Genomic DNA, 20,654 nt, shown 5'->3' with positions numbered 1-20,654 from the left:
TGTAATTTGAATATACTCTGACTTCATCTTAAATTCATGACTGCCTATCTTTTAAGTATACATGGTTGTTATAAAACAGTAGGATGATTTTAGGATCCTTGCAGGGGCATTATCATTGTAATTATTGATTTTATTAATTTATTTCTCAACTGCTTTTTCTTTTAGGGCTGTCCAGCAGGGTTTACAAGAAAGCAATAAAACTAATCTTAAATTAATTCATCATAATAAATCTAAGAGTATTTTAAAACAGAAGGTACATAGCAATTGTTTTTAAAAACTACCATGAAGCAAACTGACAGGCAATCTGGTATACTTTTCATCCCCAGATGAAAATTTTAAACACGATACAGACTAATACAAAGTAAAATAGAGTGAAAAAGGAAAAAAAGAAAAACTAAAAGAGAAAAAAACCTAAAAGTATTAAAAAAAACCTAGTAGATACAATAAATAAGAAAGAAAGAAAGAAGATATAATTCTACACTTTACAGCAGTTATAATACAATCATAAATTGACCCCTGTCTCTACAGTCATATCTTGACTCTCTTTCTAATTATCAAATCATAAATAATATCGATTTTTTTCTTTGTACGTAAAAAGTCCATAAGGGGTTTCCACTTGCTGCCATCTTGATTTTTTGACTGCTTCTATGGATGCTGTATTTTTTGTCTATTTCATACTACATGAAGCATCCCCAGATAGATAGATAGATAGATAGATAGATAGATAGATAGATAGATAGATAGATAGATGATAGATAGATAGATAGATAGATAGATGATAGATAGATAGATAGATAGATAGATAGATAGATAGATAGATAGATAGATAGATAGATGATAGATAGATAGATAGATATCCTTTTAATATGAACAAACGCAGCATGGGGGCCAGAAAAGAGTTTCGTAGTTGGGGCAAAGTTGGTTGTACAAACCCACCAGTGGTGGCCCTCCCTGTCCAATCTTTATGTAGTCTTGGAAGCGACTGACTGAAGGGGCCTTTCAAACACCTGAATTCAAACTCTTCTGCCATGTGATAGCTCGTGATCCTTTTAAAGTGTTCAGAGTGATTTACAACATTCATACTATAGATGTTGCGGAGGTCTAGAGTTTCCAACCCATTACAAAAGTCTCAAAGAAACTTGCGCTCCTCAGCCCACAGTGTGACAGTCTCACAAATCACTGAGCAGAAGAAAAGATGAAGCTATGGAAATCAAAGAGGTTTTGTCTCCTTCATCCAGCGCTTCTCCTCCAGCATCCCATGGGTTTCTTTTTGCTCATAATGTCATGTGCTAATCATAAGGGTTTTCAAAAGGCTAATCCTTCTAATTAGAGTTTGCTGACCCCCATGTATAAAACCTCTTGGCAAACAACAAAGAGCTAAATTGCTTGCCTATTAATCACATTCAATCCTGGGAAACTTGGATTAAGCAAAGACCCCGGAGGTTAAACTAGTTGCAGTGAGAAGAGGGGGGAAATTGTTTCTTGGGTCAGTTCATGGGGCTTGCTCAACAGCTGGAAACAGCTAATGACAATCTCTTCACCTATCCTGCATTCAGAACCAGAAGCTGAGCAGTAGAGTTTTGCAGGCTCTGGAAAGTAGATCTTGATGGCATTCCTGCTGCAAGATGAAAGGTTGCTTTGCCTGATGCTCTTTGCATCTCTGAGCCTTGTTGGGCTTCCAGAGACAAAGGCCCAATTTCCACGGGTATGTATGACTGTAGAAAAGCTGCAATCCAAGGAGTGCTGCCCAGCTTTGGGGTTGAACCCAAACAATATGTGCGGTTCACAGCAAGGCAGGGGCACCTGCCAGGAGGTACAGGTAGACAGAAGGCCTTGGAGTGGCCCCTACACACTCCATAACGTGGATGATCGGGAACAATGGCCCCTGAAGTTCTTCAACAGAACCTGCCAGTGTACAGGTGAGAAAAACAGGGGAAGCTCTCCAGATGTGATTAAAGCTTTGCTGCTAGCAGGGGATTTTAGATTGTAGTTGTGATACCTCTGGAGTATTACTAGGTTGCTCACTGTGACAAGATTCCTAACAGAGGATCTTAAATTCTTAATGTCCTCTTGACTTGATGCTGCTTACCAGCATTTGAAGCCCATGTAGGTAAAACTACATGCTTTGAGTATGCGGAATATCTCTGATAAGCTTTACTTGGGTATCATTATTGTTATTTTTTGTCTGTTCGTGTTCTGAGAATGCTAGCAAGGCACATCGTGAAAATATCTTGCATTGTCTATTTAATAATGTGATCACTCCTGAATAGGCATGTTCATTGGATGATATTTGAGAGTTTTTTTTCCTTTTAGACAATTTTGTGTCTATGAGAAGTGTATATTTTGCAAGGGAAGAGGACATTGCCTCAAGTGAGATATTAGGAGGCATACTCCAAGGAAAATTGGTGATGGAAATGGAAAATGATTTCATTTATATTCAATGTTCATGGAATTACTTTCTAGCTCGGTATTTTCACCTTTCCCTCTTTTGTCACATTAACAATTACAATACAGTCACAAATTTTGAAATCCTTAAGGGATACATTCAAGTGCTTAATGTTTGTGCCAATGTGCCAAAGTTTGTTTTTGCAGCTGTATCTCTATCTATCATCTATCTATCTATCTATCTATCTATCTATCTATCTATCTATCTATCTATCTATCTATCTATCTATCTATCTATCTATCTATCATCTATCTATCTATCTATCTATCATCTATCTATCTATCTATCATCTATCTATCTAAGGGATGCAGTGGCTCAGTGGCTAAGACTCTGAGCTTGTCGATCAGAAAGGTCAGCAGTTCAGTGGTTCAAATCCCTAGTGCCGCGTAACAGAGTGAGCTCCCGTTACTTGTCCCAGTGTCTGCCAACCTAGCAGTTAGAAAGCAAATGTAGAAATGCAAATAGAAAAATGGGAACAACCTTTGGTGGGAAGGTAACAGCATTCTATGCGCCTTCGGCATTTTATTCATGCCAGCTACATGACCATGGAGACGTCTTTGGCCAGCACTGGTTCTTCGGCTTTGAAACGGAGATGAGCACTGCCCCCTACAGTCAGGAACAACTAGCCAGTGACGTGCGGTGAGGTTTATGGCTGGTGAGGCTGGTGACATCATCAGCGCGAGCCGCAGTCCCCTTCATGTTGACTCAGGAAGGCGGGGAATGGGACCACATGTGCAGGAGGCTGAAGCTGCCTCAGCCTCCTGCACACGTGGTCCCATTCCCCTCCTTCCTGACTCCTGAGTCAACATGAAGGGGACCACGGAGCGCGCTCACACTCCGCGGTCCCCTTCATGTTGACTCAGGAAGGCGGGGAATGGGACCACGTGTGCAGGAGGGAGGCTGAGGCTAGAGGAACCTCCTGCACACGTGGTCCCATTCACGGACCACGTGTGCAGAAGGCTCCTCAGTGCCTTTTCCCTTTTCCCTTTTTTTTATTTTCATGCTGAGAGCGGTGAGGCTCTGCCTCCCCTGCCTTCCCTGACCGCACGTCCCTGCAATTAGCTCATATATACGAGGGGAACCTTTACATATACATACATACATACATACATACATGCATGAAATTTTCATTAATGCTTTCTGGAATTATATCCAATTAAAATATTTAAGAGTTTCAGTTCCAATATCATTTTAAAGACATTTTGGAATATTTTGATATATTTCTTTCTATTGTTTCAGGTTTTTTTTTTTAAAAAATATAACTACCTTATGATTGAGATAGGGTCTTTGTTGCAGCATTTCCAACATTTATGGCTATAGGTCTTCTATGTTTTCTTGACAGATTTATGTTTCATCTGTAAAATATTTTATATCAATTTTCCCATAAATTATAACTGGGATAAATGTTATTATCTTCCCTCACCCTCATATTCTTCCCATTGGTCCACTGCAAATGTTTCTTTAAAATTTTGCATTCATGTGATCATGCAATTTTTGATTTGTTCTTTCATTACCTGCCATCTCTTGGCAATTTATGTCTGCTCCCTCTTCCCTTCCCTTCCACGAGGCCTCACAATCTCGCACAAGGAGGGGCAAAGGATGGGCAGAGGGGTTTTCCTGGTCATGTGTCTTTCTTTCAACACAGGAACGTATTTGTTTTCCATTTAGGAGCATCATATATCTTCCTCCAAAAGATTGTTTGACTCCAACACTATCACTGTGGCCAATCTTGAAGGATTATGGGAATTTCAATCCAACACTATTTGGAGAACATATTTTGCCCACCCTTGTTCTACCAAGCTAACTTGTGGCCTTTTAGTCAAACATAGCGTCCCAATAAGGGGACTATTTTGTCTTTTGATTCAAGCTTGAAGTTGTAGATCATCAAAGTTACGGCAGTAAGAATCTTGAGTTTAATGTGCCACAGGTTGCAGAAATCCAGTGTAGACTTAACTTTTCTGTAATTGCAGTCATGAGCAAACATGAACACAGTAGTTTTATATGCTTACAAGTCTAATTGCCATCAATTCCATGCTAAAGACTGTGTGTATACGGCAGTCTTGAACTGCATTATTGTACATGGTGGACCTTATATTACTTAAGTCTTCCATTTTGTGAACCGGGGATAATTAAATCAGAAAGTCTGATCTATTCTTGTTTTCTTCTGCTAACGTACTTCTTGTAAATGTTTATTGTTTGAATGTATTGTAGTAAGTTGAATGGTTTAGAATAGAGGTCATGGGTGCAATTACAAGCAATTATCAGTCATTATTGCTGCGAGACAGCTAATTCCATAATACATCTTTTCTGAATGCAGTTAAGTTCCCATGCATGCAGGCTGTGAAGGGCTAATGGAATTCTTCTTCCTAGGGCTATTTCTTTTTCTGAAAATAGATTTCTTGAAGGTTTTCATCAGAAAAACATTGGGAAGGCCACCAGTGTAATAGTATTTTACTAAACGTTTCTATTACTCTTTACTGTATCTTTATGAGCAATTTGCCAACATAGCTAATAGCAGAAAAACTAATAATTATATGTCAACAAGGTCAGACTACCCCATGCTGGGAATTCTGAGGTTCTGAGCCCCAACCTTTCAAGATAATGGGAATATAGACCACATTTAAGATGCTTCTGTCCATGCTTCTCCTGGCTTGACTCTAAGAAGGCTTAAGAAAATCCTGCCTGGACTCAAACACTGGCAACAGCTAGCAAAATATTTAATCTGGACTGTAGGTTCCCACATATTTCTTTGGACAATTCCCTTGTTTCTGCCTTCTGAAAAGCAATGGCCAATCACTTTCCTTTCTGTGAGTAGAATCCTATATAGATACTTGTGTGTGTGTGTGTGTGTGTGTGTTTATTTATATATATCTACCCACCAGTGGTGGGATTCAAATTTTTTTACTACCGGTTCTGTGGGTGTGGTTTGGTGGGTGTAGATGGGGAACAATACTGCAAAATCCCCATTTCTTCCCCACTCCTGGGGGAAGGATACTGCAAAATCTCCATTTCCACCCCACTCCAGGGGAAGGATACTGTAAAATTCCCACTCCCTCCCTATCCCACTAACCTGCTTTCCCTCTCTGTTCTATGTAGGGCTACAAAAGAAGACTCAGCCGATCAGCTGGGACTCGGGAGGCAGCGAATAGATGGGGGCGGGGCCAGTCAGAGGTGGTATTTGCCGGTTTTCTGAACTACTCAAAATTTCCGCTACCGGTTCTCCAGAACTGGTCAGAACTGCCTGAATATCACTTTTGCTACCCACACAAGTTAAATTAAGTTTATAGTTACAGGATTTATAGTTAGAAGATTAAAGCATCAACATGCAAATATGCATTTTCCCCTTCTTTTCCCCTCCCCCATCAAGAACTTTAATATACTTTCCCTTACCAGCATTACAGAAATAGTACAGTGGTTAAGATTAAGACTTACTAAAGTAGGACGTAAAGTGAAATTTGGACATTAAGAGTGAACATACGGGATCAGGCTACATAGCCTCTCGGGGACCCTTTCATCTTGTTATTATAAAGTAAAAGACGGGAGTTTGAAGCTTGCGGAAGAACAGGAAATGTGAATGCCAAAACCGCAGAGTTCAGCTAAAGTTCTTACAAAGCCACTGACAAAAGAGGATGCAAGACAGTATCTGCTTATAAGGCTTCTTTCCTCAAGGTAACCAATCAGAAGTGGATTAAGTATTTCCGTGTTGTGCTGCTTTTGACAAAGTATAAGAATGCACTGTTCAGATTTTCAAATGGCTATCTTGGCTAAATTATTTTGAACCTTTGGCTGCCAAATAAAACTACTTCTCCTTGATCCTGAAATATCCAAGTCCCGTTATCTTCTGCAACATTACGGGTACATCTTTGCCTACCACACAGAAACTTGCTGCTGTAAAACACAGTAGAAACATTTTTTCTTTCTTTTAAAGAAATTCAATTTTTGTGGATTACATACCTTACTTTTCGGAGCATAAGATGCATCTTTTTCCCTCAAAAAACAGGGTGAAAATCTGGGTGCATCTTATACACTGAATACAGCATTTTTTTGGCCTCCTGAAACCCCGCCTCCTTCACCAAAATGGCCGTACATAGCCTTTAGGAGGCTTACAGAGTGCTCCTGGGAGCTGGGGAGGGCAGAAATGAGCGAAAAACAGGCCATTTTTTCTTGTTTTTGCCCCCCCTCGAGCTCCCAGCAGCACTCTATAAGCCTCCTAAAAGCTATCCATGCCCTTTTAAAAAAAATAAAAAACAGGCCTGTTTTCGCGAAAAATGGACCGTTTTTGAGAGATCTGCAGAGTGCAAAAACTTTTTAAATTTGCCTCTTCAAAATCTTGGTGCATCTTATATTCCAGTGTGTCTTATACTCTGAAAAATATGGTACTTTTCTGTTTTTTAAAAAATGTCCAGAATTTGATTGTTTTATTATTTTTAAGTCACATGGAATACAAGAGCTCAGTTCCTAAAGATCCCAGGTATAGCTATGAGCTTGGGGGTCTACTAACTATGTCCCAAGCTGTATTGTGTTCTTAGAAAGTGTATCAAGTCCAAAAGATTTATTTTAACAACTATAACATGAGCTTGGCTTGTTCCCACAGGGCAGCATCTAACTTTTGTAGAGACATGTTGTAATCACGTGTATTTGACATTTTATGTTCTTTTCTTGACTTTTCTATTCGTATCCAGCAGTAATATAAATGATGCTGTCTTTTTCTTTAGGATATTTTGCTGGCTATAACTGTGGCGAGTGCAAATTTGGCTGGACAGGGTCCAATTGTGATGAAAAGAAGCCTCCAGTTGTCCGGAAGAACATCCACTCTTTGACAAATGAAGAGCGAGAGCAGTTTTTAGATGCCCTCAATCTTGCCAAGGCTACTGTCCATCCTGACTATATGATTGCAACCCGCCATTGGTCAAGCCTGCTTGGTCCCAGCAGAAATGAGCCACAAGTCACAAACTGCAGCATTTATAATTACTATGTGTGGCTTCACTATTATTCAGTCAGAGATACTCTATTAGGTTGGTGCTTTCCAGTTTGGTGGGAGGTTAAAGTAGTAAAAAATAGATTGTAGGTCAGGGGCCCTCAAACTTTTAACAGGGTTCTTAATTTTTAAACAGGGTTCAATTCACGGTCCCTCAGACTGATGGGGGGGCCAGAGTGGCTGGGTGAGCATGGCTAGGTGGTCATGTGACTGGGTGGATGAGGCTAGGTCATGTGACTAGGTGGGCGTGGCCAATTTAACGTCCATTAAACAATGCATACAAATTAAACTTTAATTTGGTTTGCTCTTGGAGGTGTTCTATTTGCTTTTGTTTGCATGTTGCTCTTTTGGTTGACTTTCCTTTTTACTAGATTGTTTTTTCAGTTGTTTAGGAGTCTAGTGGTCCATTTCAGGAAACTCAGTTTTGCAGCAATTCTTCTCAGCCTCAAGGAGCTTACAACGGACAACTCTCTCTCTGTCTGACTCTCTTTCTGTCTCTCTCTCCCTGTTTCTTCCCCCCCTCCCCTCTGTCTCTCTGTCTCTCTGTCTTTCTCCTCCTGGGGCATCTGTGCTCCCTCTTTTTCACGTCCCCCACCTTCAGAACCATTCTGTAAGCAAAAAATGGGTGAAAACAGTCCCATTTCCTGGCCAAAAATGGGCCATTTTTGTCCATTTCCTTGCATCTGTATGCCCCATTTTTCACCTCCCTGGCCTCCAGAAGCATTCTGCAGGCAAAAAATGGCCAAAAATGGCATTTCTTTTTGCTAAAAGTGGGTGAAAATGTAGGTAATATGGATGCAATTTATTTGGTTCCCTATTACAATGTTAGATGATTGATGATCTTTAGATCAACTTCCTCCAATATAGGATTCCAGATTGTTCTTACTGGGAAATTTGTGAGTTATAACCCCATCCTGAGAAACCAGACTGGGAAAACTTACTTTGCATGTTGGAATGCAACTCCCATCATCCCTAACTATTGGCCATGTTTTTTGTGGCTGATGTAGGCCAGTCCATCAGCCAAAGGTTCCGATTTGTGCTACATTTTGTTAACTAGTTCTCACCTTCTCCTGTTTGGGGAACAAAAGAAATAGCTTTTGCAGAATCCAACAGATCAGAAGTTATGAGCATGACGACCTAACCATAATTTAACAGCAACTTGATCCACAGAGAACAGAAACTGAAGATTTTCCCACATGCTGATTTCTTCAAATTAAGCTGGAACCAAAGGCCCAGAGGAATGGAGCTGGTTTGTCCCTTCTTTGGCGGTGTGTTTTCTTGCACTATTGTGATCCTCCAAGTTGAATCCATCAACCAGATCTTCCAAATCTCCTTTCTTTAGTCCCTGTCTTGGACTGAAATAACTTGGAGACTGTGGCAGACCTCAATCAATAACTGGTTAACAAAAATCAGTGTGCTTTATCAGTTGCTTCTACAAAGCAGGCTTTGTTCCTCTTTAGAATACTCTTGCTGCACTGAAGTTGTTGAGATGTGAGCATTGGACTGCAGTACATTTTTACATTGGCCAGTATAAGTAATTAAAGGGTTATTTCTGGAGTACCAGAACGGTGCAGACAATTGATGGAAGAACTGTGATGATTCCAAAGGAAGGGATTCCATTTTTCATTAGAAAGAGGATAATCGCTAAATTGTACTTTGCTCCTCTTGGCCATTTCCTTCCTCGCCAGTTACACATGCACAGGATAGTCACTTTTCAATTATACAAATACGTCAGGGTAATTAGTGCAAGTGAAGAAAAAAAATGATGTGGCTATGTCAGAAAATAGGTGGTTTAGAGAAAGTTCCCTTTAAAAAAATCCTCCATCTATTTTTTTCCCATTAATTTCCTTATCTCGGCAATTTTTTTTTTTTTTTGTCAAATCTTAACCCACAAAAAATAATTTTAATTTGTGAAAAATGCTGTGGAAAGTGTACAGGCAGGCTTTAGGGATTAGAGGTTGTGCACTTAAATTATGCAGATTTACAAGACAAAGAAAAACCAGGGCACAAAAATTGGAGAGAGAAAGAGCAGAAGAGGGAATGATAGACAGGACCAGAAGATTATAGATTCAATCTGTCTTTGTAGTTCTAACCTACCTTTCAGGGTGTCTTTTTAATTGTAATTTTTGTTTCTGTTTTCAGGACCAGGCCGTCCCTTTACAGCGATAGATTTCTCCCATCAAGGCCCTGCTTTTGTTACCTGGCATAGGTATCATTTACTACTCTTAGAAAGAGACCTGCAGGTAAGTTGTCATCATTGTCTTTATCATGTATCTGAAAGAAGCAACTAGGGCATCTCCTGGCCTCCAATAATGCTCCAGGAAGGGAAAGATTCTCAATACAAGAAATGAAAACTATGGCTCACTGCATCTTCTACCAGAGCCAAGGTCAAGCAAAGTGGAGGCAGAAAAATGATAAGTTGGTGGGATCAAGACAAAACATCATTATTATGATAACTGGCCAGAAAACTGTTTAATTATGTGAGCTGTATGCTACTAAACTCATGTTTGCAACCTTTAACTGGGCGAAATGGTGCATCATAGGATAAAACCTTTTCAAACAAGGTGTCTCACATAGCAATAGCACTTAGACTTATATACCGCTTCATATGGCCCTCTCTGACCGAATTACGGGGTCGACATCTTGACCCTAACTATCTGGGTACTTATTTTATGAAAGGATGGAAGGTTGAGTCAACCTTGAGCCTGTGAGGATCGAACTCCTGGCAGTGGGCAGAATTAGCCTGCAATTCTGCATTCTAACTACTGCGCTACCATGTGGGCTCATTTACAGACTGTTGGGAGCCATTACTACTGAGGGAATGAAATTTGGGAAATTGCGGCTCCTTCAGCATTGCTGTGCTACTGCTGCTGCTCTTTCAGGACCACTATTATGTGGTCCTCATTTTCTAGTGCTATCCCTGGGAGCCCCAAACCCATGCACTGCACTCTCTTGCCCCACTTCCCTGCTTGTTGAGAAATGAAGGGGGCAGAGGGAGGGAGGGAAGGAGGAAGCTGGTGGGAGAGAGGGAAGGCGGAAGAGAGGGAGGAAGGAAGGAAGGAGAGAGAAAAGGAAGGAGAGAGAGAATGAAGGAGAGAGGAATGGAAGGAAGGAAGTATAGAACAGGAAAGAAGAGAAGGAATGGAGGGGGAGAGAGTTATAAAGAGGAAGGAAAGATGGAAGAAACAGGGAGGAAGAAAGTGGGAGGAAGGAAGAAAAAAAAGGAAGGAAGAAACAATATAGAAGGAAGGGCTGGAGGAGGGAGGGAGATTTTTGTGGGTTACACTAGAAGTTAGCATATATTAATTTTAAATTACTAATACTATTCTACCATACCGTAAGATTTACAAGAATGAATATTTATAGGGCCTATCTGTGATAAACCAAGAAGTGTACATTTTCTTTATACATAGCTATTTTTTAAACAGGTGTGTATTTTATAGCTTTTTTAATTTGTTCATTCCATGTTTGGATAGATAGACATGAACTAATAAAATATGTAACAGTCTGTCTTCTTATTCCCAAACCATAAAATATCCATTTTTCAAACTACCTTCTTGGTGAACATATTTTGGAAATAGACTGTTACTAACTGATGTTAGTAAAAACATGTATACATTTCCCCAAGGCGCTCTGTATCTTAGCATCTTTTTCCTAATAAAGAAGTATAATTCTAAGAAAAGTAAACACCCTGAGAATGCATAATGTCTCCAGATTTTCTGGACAGGCTATTAGAATTCCTTTTATAGCTTGCAGGTAGAAGAGCAAAGTATTAGCACTAAGAAGAATCTATCTAATTGTGTTGTCACAGTCACCTTTCAAATACTAATACTCTAAGCAAAGCTATATTGAAATGCATCTGTACTGCTTATTTTGTTGTTGCTGCAATATTGATTGGATGATGGGGATCGTTAATGAGAGCAGACCAGAAAAAGAAAACAGGGAATATAAACTTATTTTAAAGGACTTTGTGCTATTCTGGTTAACCATTCTATTACTCTTGGGTAGATAATCAGGATAATTCATGAATCCTGCCTTAAAAAAAATAGGTATGTTTCAGCTGGCAAATGAAATGGCATGGATCTTATTAATGGAATATATAATTTTCATGAACAAAGTCAAGAGATATTGCAAAGATATGAAAATGTGTTAATGATGTATCATTGCCAAAACCAATATAAAGATATGATTGATTTCTTTTCTCCATCTCTTCTCCACGCCCACGTTCTTTAGCGACTGAGTGGCAATGAGTCCTTTGCGTTGCCATTCTGGAATTTTGCTACAGGCAAAAATGAATGTGATGTGTGCACGGATCAACTTTTTGGAGCATCAAGGCCAGATGAGCCGAATCTAATAAGTCGTAATTCAAGATTCTCAGAATGGGAGATAGTTTGCAATAGGTAACAAACATTTTGAGACCAGTGAAACATTGATGTTCAACCTGTCCATTCTAATTTCCCATTGCCACTGTGGTTAATAATCTATCTTTCAACTATTTAATCAATACAGAGATCTAATTTAAATACTGTTAAATATGCTTCTTAAGAAATCCTCAATATTTTTAAAACTATGATAATTTTCCATTTTACTAAACAATCCTAAACTTTATGGTACTTCAGTGAAGGTAGCCTTGGTGAAGTAACACAAGAGAAAAGGAGACAATATCCAAGGCTGTGACTGACAAAAGGTGTGTCAGATGGAAGCCCTAATTAAATCATGAGCCTTGAGCCAAGCTTCATAAGAATCCAGTTATTTATTAGGAGTAACATGTCGGCACGTACCCAAGTGAAGCCAGCTCTGACCCCACGTAATTTATGGCCCAATTATGACTCTGTTTCCCACCCTTCCCCAGGTGTGTCATAAATCACATTCTCCAATGGAGCACTTTTGTGGGCTGCAGAGATCACACCCCTCTTGCTGTTGCAGGTAACCTGGGAGACAGCCTTGAGAGAGATATATGTAGAATGTGCTTCTGGTTGTGACTGCCATGCTGCTCCGTCAGTTCCCCTCCCTTTGCCTATAGCAACTCTAGAGCAGGCCATGGATGCTATGCGAGTTGACATTCAGCTCCCCTCACTTCCTGAAGACGACCTGTGCAAAGCAAAACAATTTAAGTACAGCTATAGAATTTAGGGCTGTGACACACACCCCCAGTGTTTTTGGGTTTTCTGCATGGAATTTTGCTATAAGGTGGTTGGCCTGGATGCTCCTACCCTTTACCCAAGATGCCTCTGATAAGGGGTATCCCTTCCACTTGATTAAGTATTGGAGTTGTCTCCATGGCTGCTTTCCGAGTTGACATTATGATTATGTAACAAAAGCCTACTTGACACATCCTTGGTTCAGGCACAACTTTAGCTGGCGCCACACTGAGGTAGCAAGGAACATCTTTCTTGCTGCTTATGTTTGAATCAAAATATCACCTGTACATGCGAGGATAACTCTGGACCCCAAATAAGCTTCCATGGGGTTTCTTAGAAAGTAAGAAACATGGCAAGAGATCAGTAAGTTGATCTCGGGTAAATTGGGATGAGTTGAAAGGAAGAAAGATCAGTCTTACCTTAGGTTATGTTTCCCACGACAGCCATTTTGTGAATGGGCAAAAGAACTCCCTACAAGATATTTTCCAAATATTATATAAGCCTCCCAAAAGCTTAAAACCATTAAACCATGTTATGCCAATAAACTCTATGGTCATGTCTTGTCTAATTCCCCCCTCTTCCTCTAATGCACAATTATTTTCACTAAATTATGAGAAAGAAAGCCATTCCTTCTCCATGGGTTGCTTTTGCTCAGGGCCTCCAAGCTACTGATGCCAAAACTTTAACAGGATTAAAGTTAATATTGTTAAGGCCCAGATACCTCGTGTTCAGCTAATGTCAATTCTCTGGTTTTCTCCCCCGCTGCACTTTAGCTATTTTAAGAGTAACATTACAATTTGTTTTACCTCAGAATTTGTAAAATTGACATTTTAAAGAAGTATTTCTCAAAGAATGGCCCAAGGACCCCCCTGGGGCTCCCTCAAGTCCTCCTCAGGGATTTACAAAATCAGATTTATTTGTCAAATGTTTAAGGTATTTTCAAAAATGTAAAACAATATCACTATTATCATTAATTTTTATTTGTTAAAAAAGATAGGTATTTTCATAAAAATATTTTATTTTAATATCTAATCAGTTTATTTATAGGGATGTGTGATTCAGTGGCTAAGATGCTGAGCTTGCTGATCAGACAGGTCAGCAGTTCGGTGGTTCGAATCCCTAATGCCATGTAACGAAGTGAGCTCCCGTTACTGGTCCCAGCTTTTGCCAACCTAGCTGTTGAAAAGCATGTAAAAATGCAAGTAGAAAAATAGGAACCACAGTTGGTGGGAAGATAACAGCATTCCATGGGCCTTCGGCATTTAGTCATGCTGGCCACATGACCACGGAGACGTCTTCGGACAGTGCTGGCTCTTCAGCTTTGAAATGGAGATGAGCACTGCCCCCTAGAGTTGGGAATGACTAGTACATATGTGTGAGGGGAACCTTTACCTTTTATCAGTTTAATATTGTTATTTTTCATATTGTTATATGATGCAATAAGTAAACATACTACAAACATACAATTTTAATGCATTAAGACAGTAAATATTAATAAATACAACACAAACAAAATCCCTTTTGGAGTTCTGTATAATTTTTAGAAACAAGAAGGGGTCATATAAACAAATCGTTTCAGAAGTCCTGTTGTACACAATAGTATCTTCCAGTTTTACCCAGGGTGCCTGTTGTTATCCTGTAAACAATCTTAGTTGTAAACCTGACCTTGGATGTGTTTTGTATTTTGGCTTTCATCACCCTCAACCTGCATACTAGAGCTGTTATCTGTGCTTATTGAGGATGGCGTTAATTTTAATCCACTACATAGAAAGTGCCAAATTGGTGTAGAGTGATTATTACCAAATATCGTACATTATAGATTGTCAAAATTCTGTTAACTTTTTTCAAAAAATCATTTCTGCTATTAATTGTTTGGGTACCTAATTAAAGGTTTAATTCTTTTCCACTGTGCAAGTCAGTGAAACAAAATTGGTCAGACATTACTAACCAAATTTATCGAACAGATCTAACTATTGCTATCTGTCTTATTTTGAACCTTAGTTTGAATGATTATAACCGTCTGGTCACGCTGTGTAATGGAAGCAACGAGGGGCCTCTACAGAGGCACCCTTTTAGCAAAGCTGGTGACAAGCTGCCAACCCTGGAGGACATTCAGAAGTGTCTCTCTCTTCAGGAATTTGATAATCCTCCTTTCTTTTGGAATTCTAGATTCAGTTTCAGGTGAGTTCTTTGAATTTCAGAAGGGGATTTGCTCAGTGGTGGGTTTCTATTTCTTTTTTTTAATTACTGGTTATTACTGGTTCGCTGACGCGACGCTTTTGCGCATGTGCAGAAGCATCCAGGCGGGTGGGCGGAGCCTCCCACTGCCACCACTACTGGTTCGCCCAATCTGGGCCGAACCAGCTGTAACCCACCTCTGGTTTTGCTGCTTGACAATGACTTTTACTTCCGGCCGGAGATAGCTAGATGTGACATAGAATAGAATTCTTTATTGGTTAACTGTGATTTGACACATAAAGAATTTGTCTCCGGTGCATAAGCTCTCAGTGTACATACAAGCAACTAGTGACAAATGATGATCACAATCATAAAACACCATAATCATAAATCACAAGATATAACAGCGATAGTCATAGGATGCTAAATAAGCAATCAACATGAATCATAATAGGATACTAAATAAAAACAATCATCCTAAATCATAAAATACCAACAATAAAGTTATAGTCATAAGAAGCTAAGGAAATAGGTAACAGGAAGGCTGAGAAGGATAATAGTAATACAGTCATCCTACCTTGTTTCCCCGAAAATAAGACAGGGTCTTATTTTCTTTTGACCCCTGAAATAACCACTTGGCCTTATTTTCGGGGAAGTCTTATTATTTTTGAGGTGCAGGAGGTGGTGAGCCTGGTCACCTCATGGCTGCTGCTGTGTTGCAGTATTTTCAGGGAGGGCTTATTTTCGGGGGAGGGCTTATTTTAGCGCATGCGCTGAAAAGCCCGATTGGGCTTACTATCTGGGGAGGTCTTATATTCTGGGAAACAGGGTAGGTGGTTTGACATTTCAGGGCATAGACAGTGTTGTGGGAATTAATTGTTTATCAGAGTGGTGGTATGGGGGGAAAAGAACTGTCTTTGGATTTAGTTCTTTTGGCATGCAATGCCCTGTAGCGTTGTCTTGGGGGAAGAAGTTGAAACAGTTTATGTCCAGGATGGGAGGGGTCTGTAGATATTTCCTCAACCCTCTTTCTGGCTCATGCAGTGTACAGGTCCTTAATGGAAGGCAGGCCAGTTGTAATTGTTTTCTCTGCAGTCCTAACTGCAGTCCGTTGAAATCTGTGTCTGCCTTGTTTGGTTGCCGTGCCAAACCAGGTAAGTTGTAGAGGTGCAGATGACAGACTCAACAATTCCTTTGTAGAACTGAATCATCAGTTCCTTGGGCAGTCTGAGCTTTTTGAATTGAAGCAGGAAGAACATTTTTTGTTGTGGTTTTTTGATGACATTTTTGATGTTAGGTGTCCATGCCGCTTCATTTGCCTTTGCCACAGGAATGCATTGGAAGGTTTTGCTGAACCAGATGGAAACCTCAAGCCGCCAATCATCGGTCTCCATAACTTGATTCACTCTGTTTTGAATGGAACGAGTGCTTTCCCCCATTCTGCAGCAAATGATCCCATTTTTGTGGTATATTCTTCTGCTTTTGATTTCCATAAGCTTTTAGAATTAAATATGACTACATAAGAACTTTTCCCCATGTCCAGCAGGAAATGGATTTATGCCCATAATGGTAATAATATTTTCTACTGATTAGTATATCTGACCTCTATTGAGTACTATGCTTTTAGCTTGGAATAGCACTAAGCAGGGAGCTGCAAATATAGTAAAAATGTTAAGAGATCAGTTGCAATAGTATGATAGACTATTCGTCTTTTTCAAAATGAGTATTTCATGAACAACACAAAAACTGCTCCTATCTTGACATTATTTTACTGTACACTGTGAACTCGTTTGAGCATACATCAATGGGACACAGAACAGAATTTACATGTTGTATATCAACATATGGAAATGTAGTTTAAATAGATCATATACGGTGCATGTTTTGGGTTTTATTTAAAATTTATTGGGAAGCAAATCAGTCATTTAATTTATCTTGCAAACTACTCAAAATATTCAGTTAATTTTCACTTTTCTTCACTATGTTGTTCTTGTGGCTGTTGTTGAAATATTGTTATATTTCATATATTCTCTGCTGAGGTCTGACACGCTCGGAAGTTTACAATCAGGTTATCAGTTATCCCAAATTAGTTACAGTCAGTTACAATTAGTTCGCAATGGAAGAGAAAAGGTATAAGAAAGAAAAATGAAAAAGTATTTCCCCCCCATTACTTATCTCATGTATGTTCCTCACAGATCTGGTGGATTAAAAGTGTGTTTGAAACATTTGAGAAACCCTTAATCCCCTCCCCCCCATTTGATAGATTAGGAGCCAAGAGTGAATCATATCGGGGAAATGAAAATTGAAATGATTTTCCAAATCCTGCCCTAGATTTAATCAGTGTTATGAATATTCCAGTTTCTTGCAATAGACAGAATGCCTTATAATGAGATAGTAAAATCTGGTTCATTGTTATTTTAAAAGGTGATATTTATTATGCTGTTCTGAAGCCAAGAGCATCCATTACTTGTCACATTATTAAAAACAGCTGAAAAGAAAATAGTATTCTGCAAAGTTAGTATATGGACACACTGAAACGCTTGTGTTTTTCAGTACTTCACAACAGGCCTTTGGATTCTGGGGGCTAAAGATGTAGGAGGACAGTTGTGTCAGTCTATAATGGGAAAAAAATCAGAGGGGGGGATCTGATAGATTTTTTCCCCAATCAACCAATATTATTAAAAAGCATGAAGCTGCAGCGTATGGAAAATTAAACTTTTTAATAAAACCTGTTAGTCAAAAACGGTGCTACCAGAGTACTTTTGATTTTATGTGAGCTCCCTCTGCTGGTTAAATTAAAGTTTGATCCCTGCAACTATTAGTACAAATAACCAAAAGAAGAAGGACATGAACACTCGCTCTTAGTAAATTTCAATAAGAGTGCCAAGATTCCTTCTCATCAGGTTTGAAATAGCGGTTTGGTGTCTAAAGCAAAGCATCCTCTGAGACCCAATTGTAATAAAGAATCTTGAAGAAAAAGCCAATAATATTTGTTTCAATTGGAGAGCCTTCCAAAGATTTGATCTAGGGCAGTGTTGGTGAACTTTTTTGGCACCGAGTGCTAAAATGGGAGCGTGCATGCAGCCACCCGGTGCGCATGTACGCACCGGGAAGATGATTTTCTGGTTTCCGGCATGCACATGTACACTGTCCAGCTGTTCTTTGCACACACATGCATGCTAGAAACTGGAAGACCAGGTGACTGGTGCACATCCGTGTGCCAGAAACCAGAAGAGCAACGGGCGATGGCTCGCGTGCCCAGAGAGATGGCTCTGCATGCCACTTCTGCCACGCGTGCCTTAGGTTCGCCATCACGGTTCTAGGATAATCTTGCTTGACATAGAGAGATGACAAAGGACATGAGGACAAAACAACAACAAAAACAACAACAGAACCCTCTGTTTGCAAGCATTTAGATCTCTTTCTTGAATTCTGAATTCCAAATATCTGGTATTTTATGCTGTTGCTATAGGAAGACTGTGTTTTAAAGACTTTTGTCTGACTGGGGAGCCTGTGTTAAATTTGTCAAAAACTTGTGGATAGGTTTTTCACATGTAGTTTTGTTATTTTGCCCAAAACTTCCTTGAAGTCTGTTTGCTTGTACAAAATTGTTCTTAGAACAGAGCCTACAGCAGGGGGTGAACGATACTGGCTGAGATGCTGTTCCTGAACTCTCACCCAACTCTAATGTTTTAGTTCTATAGTAAATTTCCAGACATCAGGAGAGCAATTTCCCCATCAATTTATAGCAGGAACCTAAAGGAAATGGATGAGTGGAGCTTCTGATGGACTTAATGCATTTTAAATGTTGACAGATTCTTTCATGGTGTCCCTGCGCCTCCATCTCAGGGAGGAAAAAAATGCCCTCAAAATCTTGTTTCGACTTTCTGTAGTTATATTGCCCCCAATGAACCTGTGACCCCCAACTACAAAAAAAAATATTTATCCCCGAGGTTTAACTTGCAGCACAGTTTGCAGATATCTGGAAGGAATATGGTTTAGTTGAACGTTTCAGAGAACAGCAATGGATAATTCTACCATTTTTGTTCTGCAACTACTTTCAGAGTGGCTCATGAGTATGACGGACAAGGACACATGGTGAACACGGATAGCTGGAAAGTAGTTAGGGGTAGTCATTTGTTTTCATTATATTTGCATAGCCATGTTTATGATTTAAGATGAATATTAATTGGAATTACAGGTCCTTCATTCTTTCACTGATGCTATATTTGATGAGTGGATGAAACGGTTCAATCCATTGTATAGTGCCTGGCCCCAGGAACTGGCACCCATTGGTCACAACCAGATGTTTAACATGGTGCCCTTCTTCCCCCCTGTCACCAATAAGGAAATGTTTCTAACGGCTGAGCAACTTGGCTATAGCTATCACATTGATCTAGCAGGTAATGTTCATCAGTTCTCCCCCCCCCCCCCCGAATTTCAGAACTCTTTCTTTCTGAATTGCCAGGCAGCATGTTACTATAGTTGATGCAAGATCTTTGTGGTTGATGCCATGGAATTAGCATGCAGGTTTTAAAGGTGCAACTATTCTCACAGCAACCTTTTGAGCCAGGCGTCAGGGCGGCCTCTGTCCATTTCCTAGGGGAGAAAAATCCTTGACTCCATAGATTCAGAGAAAAGTACTTTTACTAGGAACGAACCGAAAGCAACAACTTTCAGGCAAGATCTGAGGTAAAGCGCGTGAAAACAGCAAATTGAAAGAATCTGTAGAGCCCAACCGCCTTGTAGCTGGGCAACCAGAGGGCTGCAGCATACCATAGCTAGAAGAAAGGACTTTGGAGAGATGAGCAAAGCCCAGACTGTAGTTGGGCTTTGCAAAGCTGCAATGAAAGATTCTCCACTGAGCACTCCCCCCTTGTCCATGGCAGCAAGCAGCAGGCTAGCTAACACTAGGTTAGCGTGAAAAAGCTTTAAATCCAAAAGAGAATTGGAACCCTTGTGACCAGCGGTGGGATTCACTTAACTTCCCTACTTGTTTGCTTCGCTTGCATGCTCCACGCAGGGGTGAGTTCCGGCTTCTTCTACTGCCGGGTCGCTCAGGGACATGCTTTGGGCGTGAGTTTGATGCGCCCTACCTGTGCATGTGCAATAGGTAAAAATGTTTTGCATGCGCAGAAGCAAAAAACAAGATGGCGACACCTATGGCGACACCGATAGAACTATTCCGGGGTGTGTGGGCGGCCGAGTTACTACCTACTCGGCTGAACTGGTCCAAACTGGTAGGAACCCACCTCTGGAGCCATGTCTGCGCTTGCGCACTGCCTTCTGCACATGCACAGAAGGTCGCACATTATGTCAGGGCGGGTGGTTAGAGCCTCCTGCAGCCACCACTACTGGTTCACCCGAACCGGAAAGAACTGGCCAAATACCACCTCTGCTTGTGACCCTGGTTTTCATACTCCCCCACATTAAACCCATAATGGCTCTGCTTCTCCCAATTTCAGTACATCTAGGTTACCTCTCCACTTTGATGCATCTCTTTTGTTGGTTTTTAAATGCAAATATACTGTATATTTTGAAGTGCTATGGTGAAGTACTTAATTTTTTCATGTTTTTTTTTTAAATATATATCTTTGAAGAGTTGTGCTTCTTGCCTACAACATTGTTACACCTCATAATATTTCTCTACTTTTTCAGAATCTGCCAAGGAATCCCAGGCTTGGGCTCTGATGGTAGGATCCACTACTGTGGGAGCTCTCATAGTTTTAGTTGTGCTGGCCCTGCTTATTCTCTTACAACGCAAGAGACATCGGAAAGGCCTTGAGCCACTAATGAATGCACAGTTCAATGTAAAACAGTACACGAATGAACCATAGCAGTGAAGCACTGCTTTACAGTATCTCTCCCCATTTCCCATTAGACCTTGGATGGATTGATTTATAGTAGCTTT

General features: G+C 40.1%; 1 protein-coding gene across 1 annotated transcript; it reads left to right on the top strand.

The window, feature by feature from the left end:
* Positions 1-1,606: 1,606 nt before the first annotated feature.
* Positions 1,607-20,580, top strand: DCT (dopachrome tautomerase; the record flags this gene model as incomplete). Its single annotated transcript, XM_081948161.1, has 8 exons — positions 1,607-1,919; positions 7,162-7,461; positions 9,567-9,667; positions 11,658-11,824; positions 14,567-14,746; positions 16,074-16,209; positions 18,945-19,146; positions 20,402-20,580. 8 exons carry the CDS (start codon positions 1,607-1,609, stop codon positions 20,578-20,580), a joined length of 1,578 nt encoding a protein of 525 aa, XP_081804287.1.
* Positions 20,581-20,654: the final 74 nt, after the last annotated feature.

The sequence above is a fragment of the Natrix helvetica genome (assembly GCF_964273705.1).
Source record: "Natrix helvetica genome assembly, chromosome: 3".
In the NCBI taxonomy this organism is placed as follows: domain Eukaryota; kingdom Metazoa; phylum Chordata; class Lepidosauria; order Squamata; family Natricidae; genus Natrix; species Natrix helvetica.
This window is presented reverse-complemented; position numbering and strand designations above follow the sequence as displayed.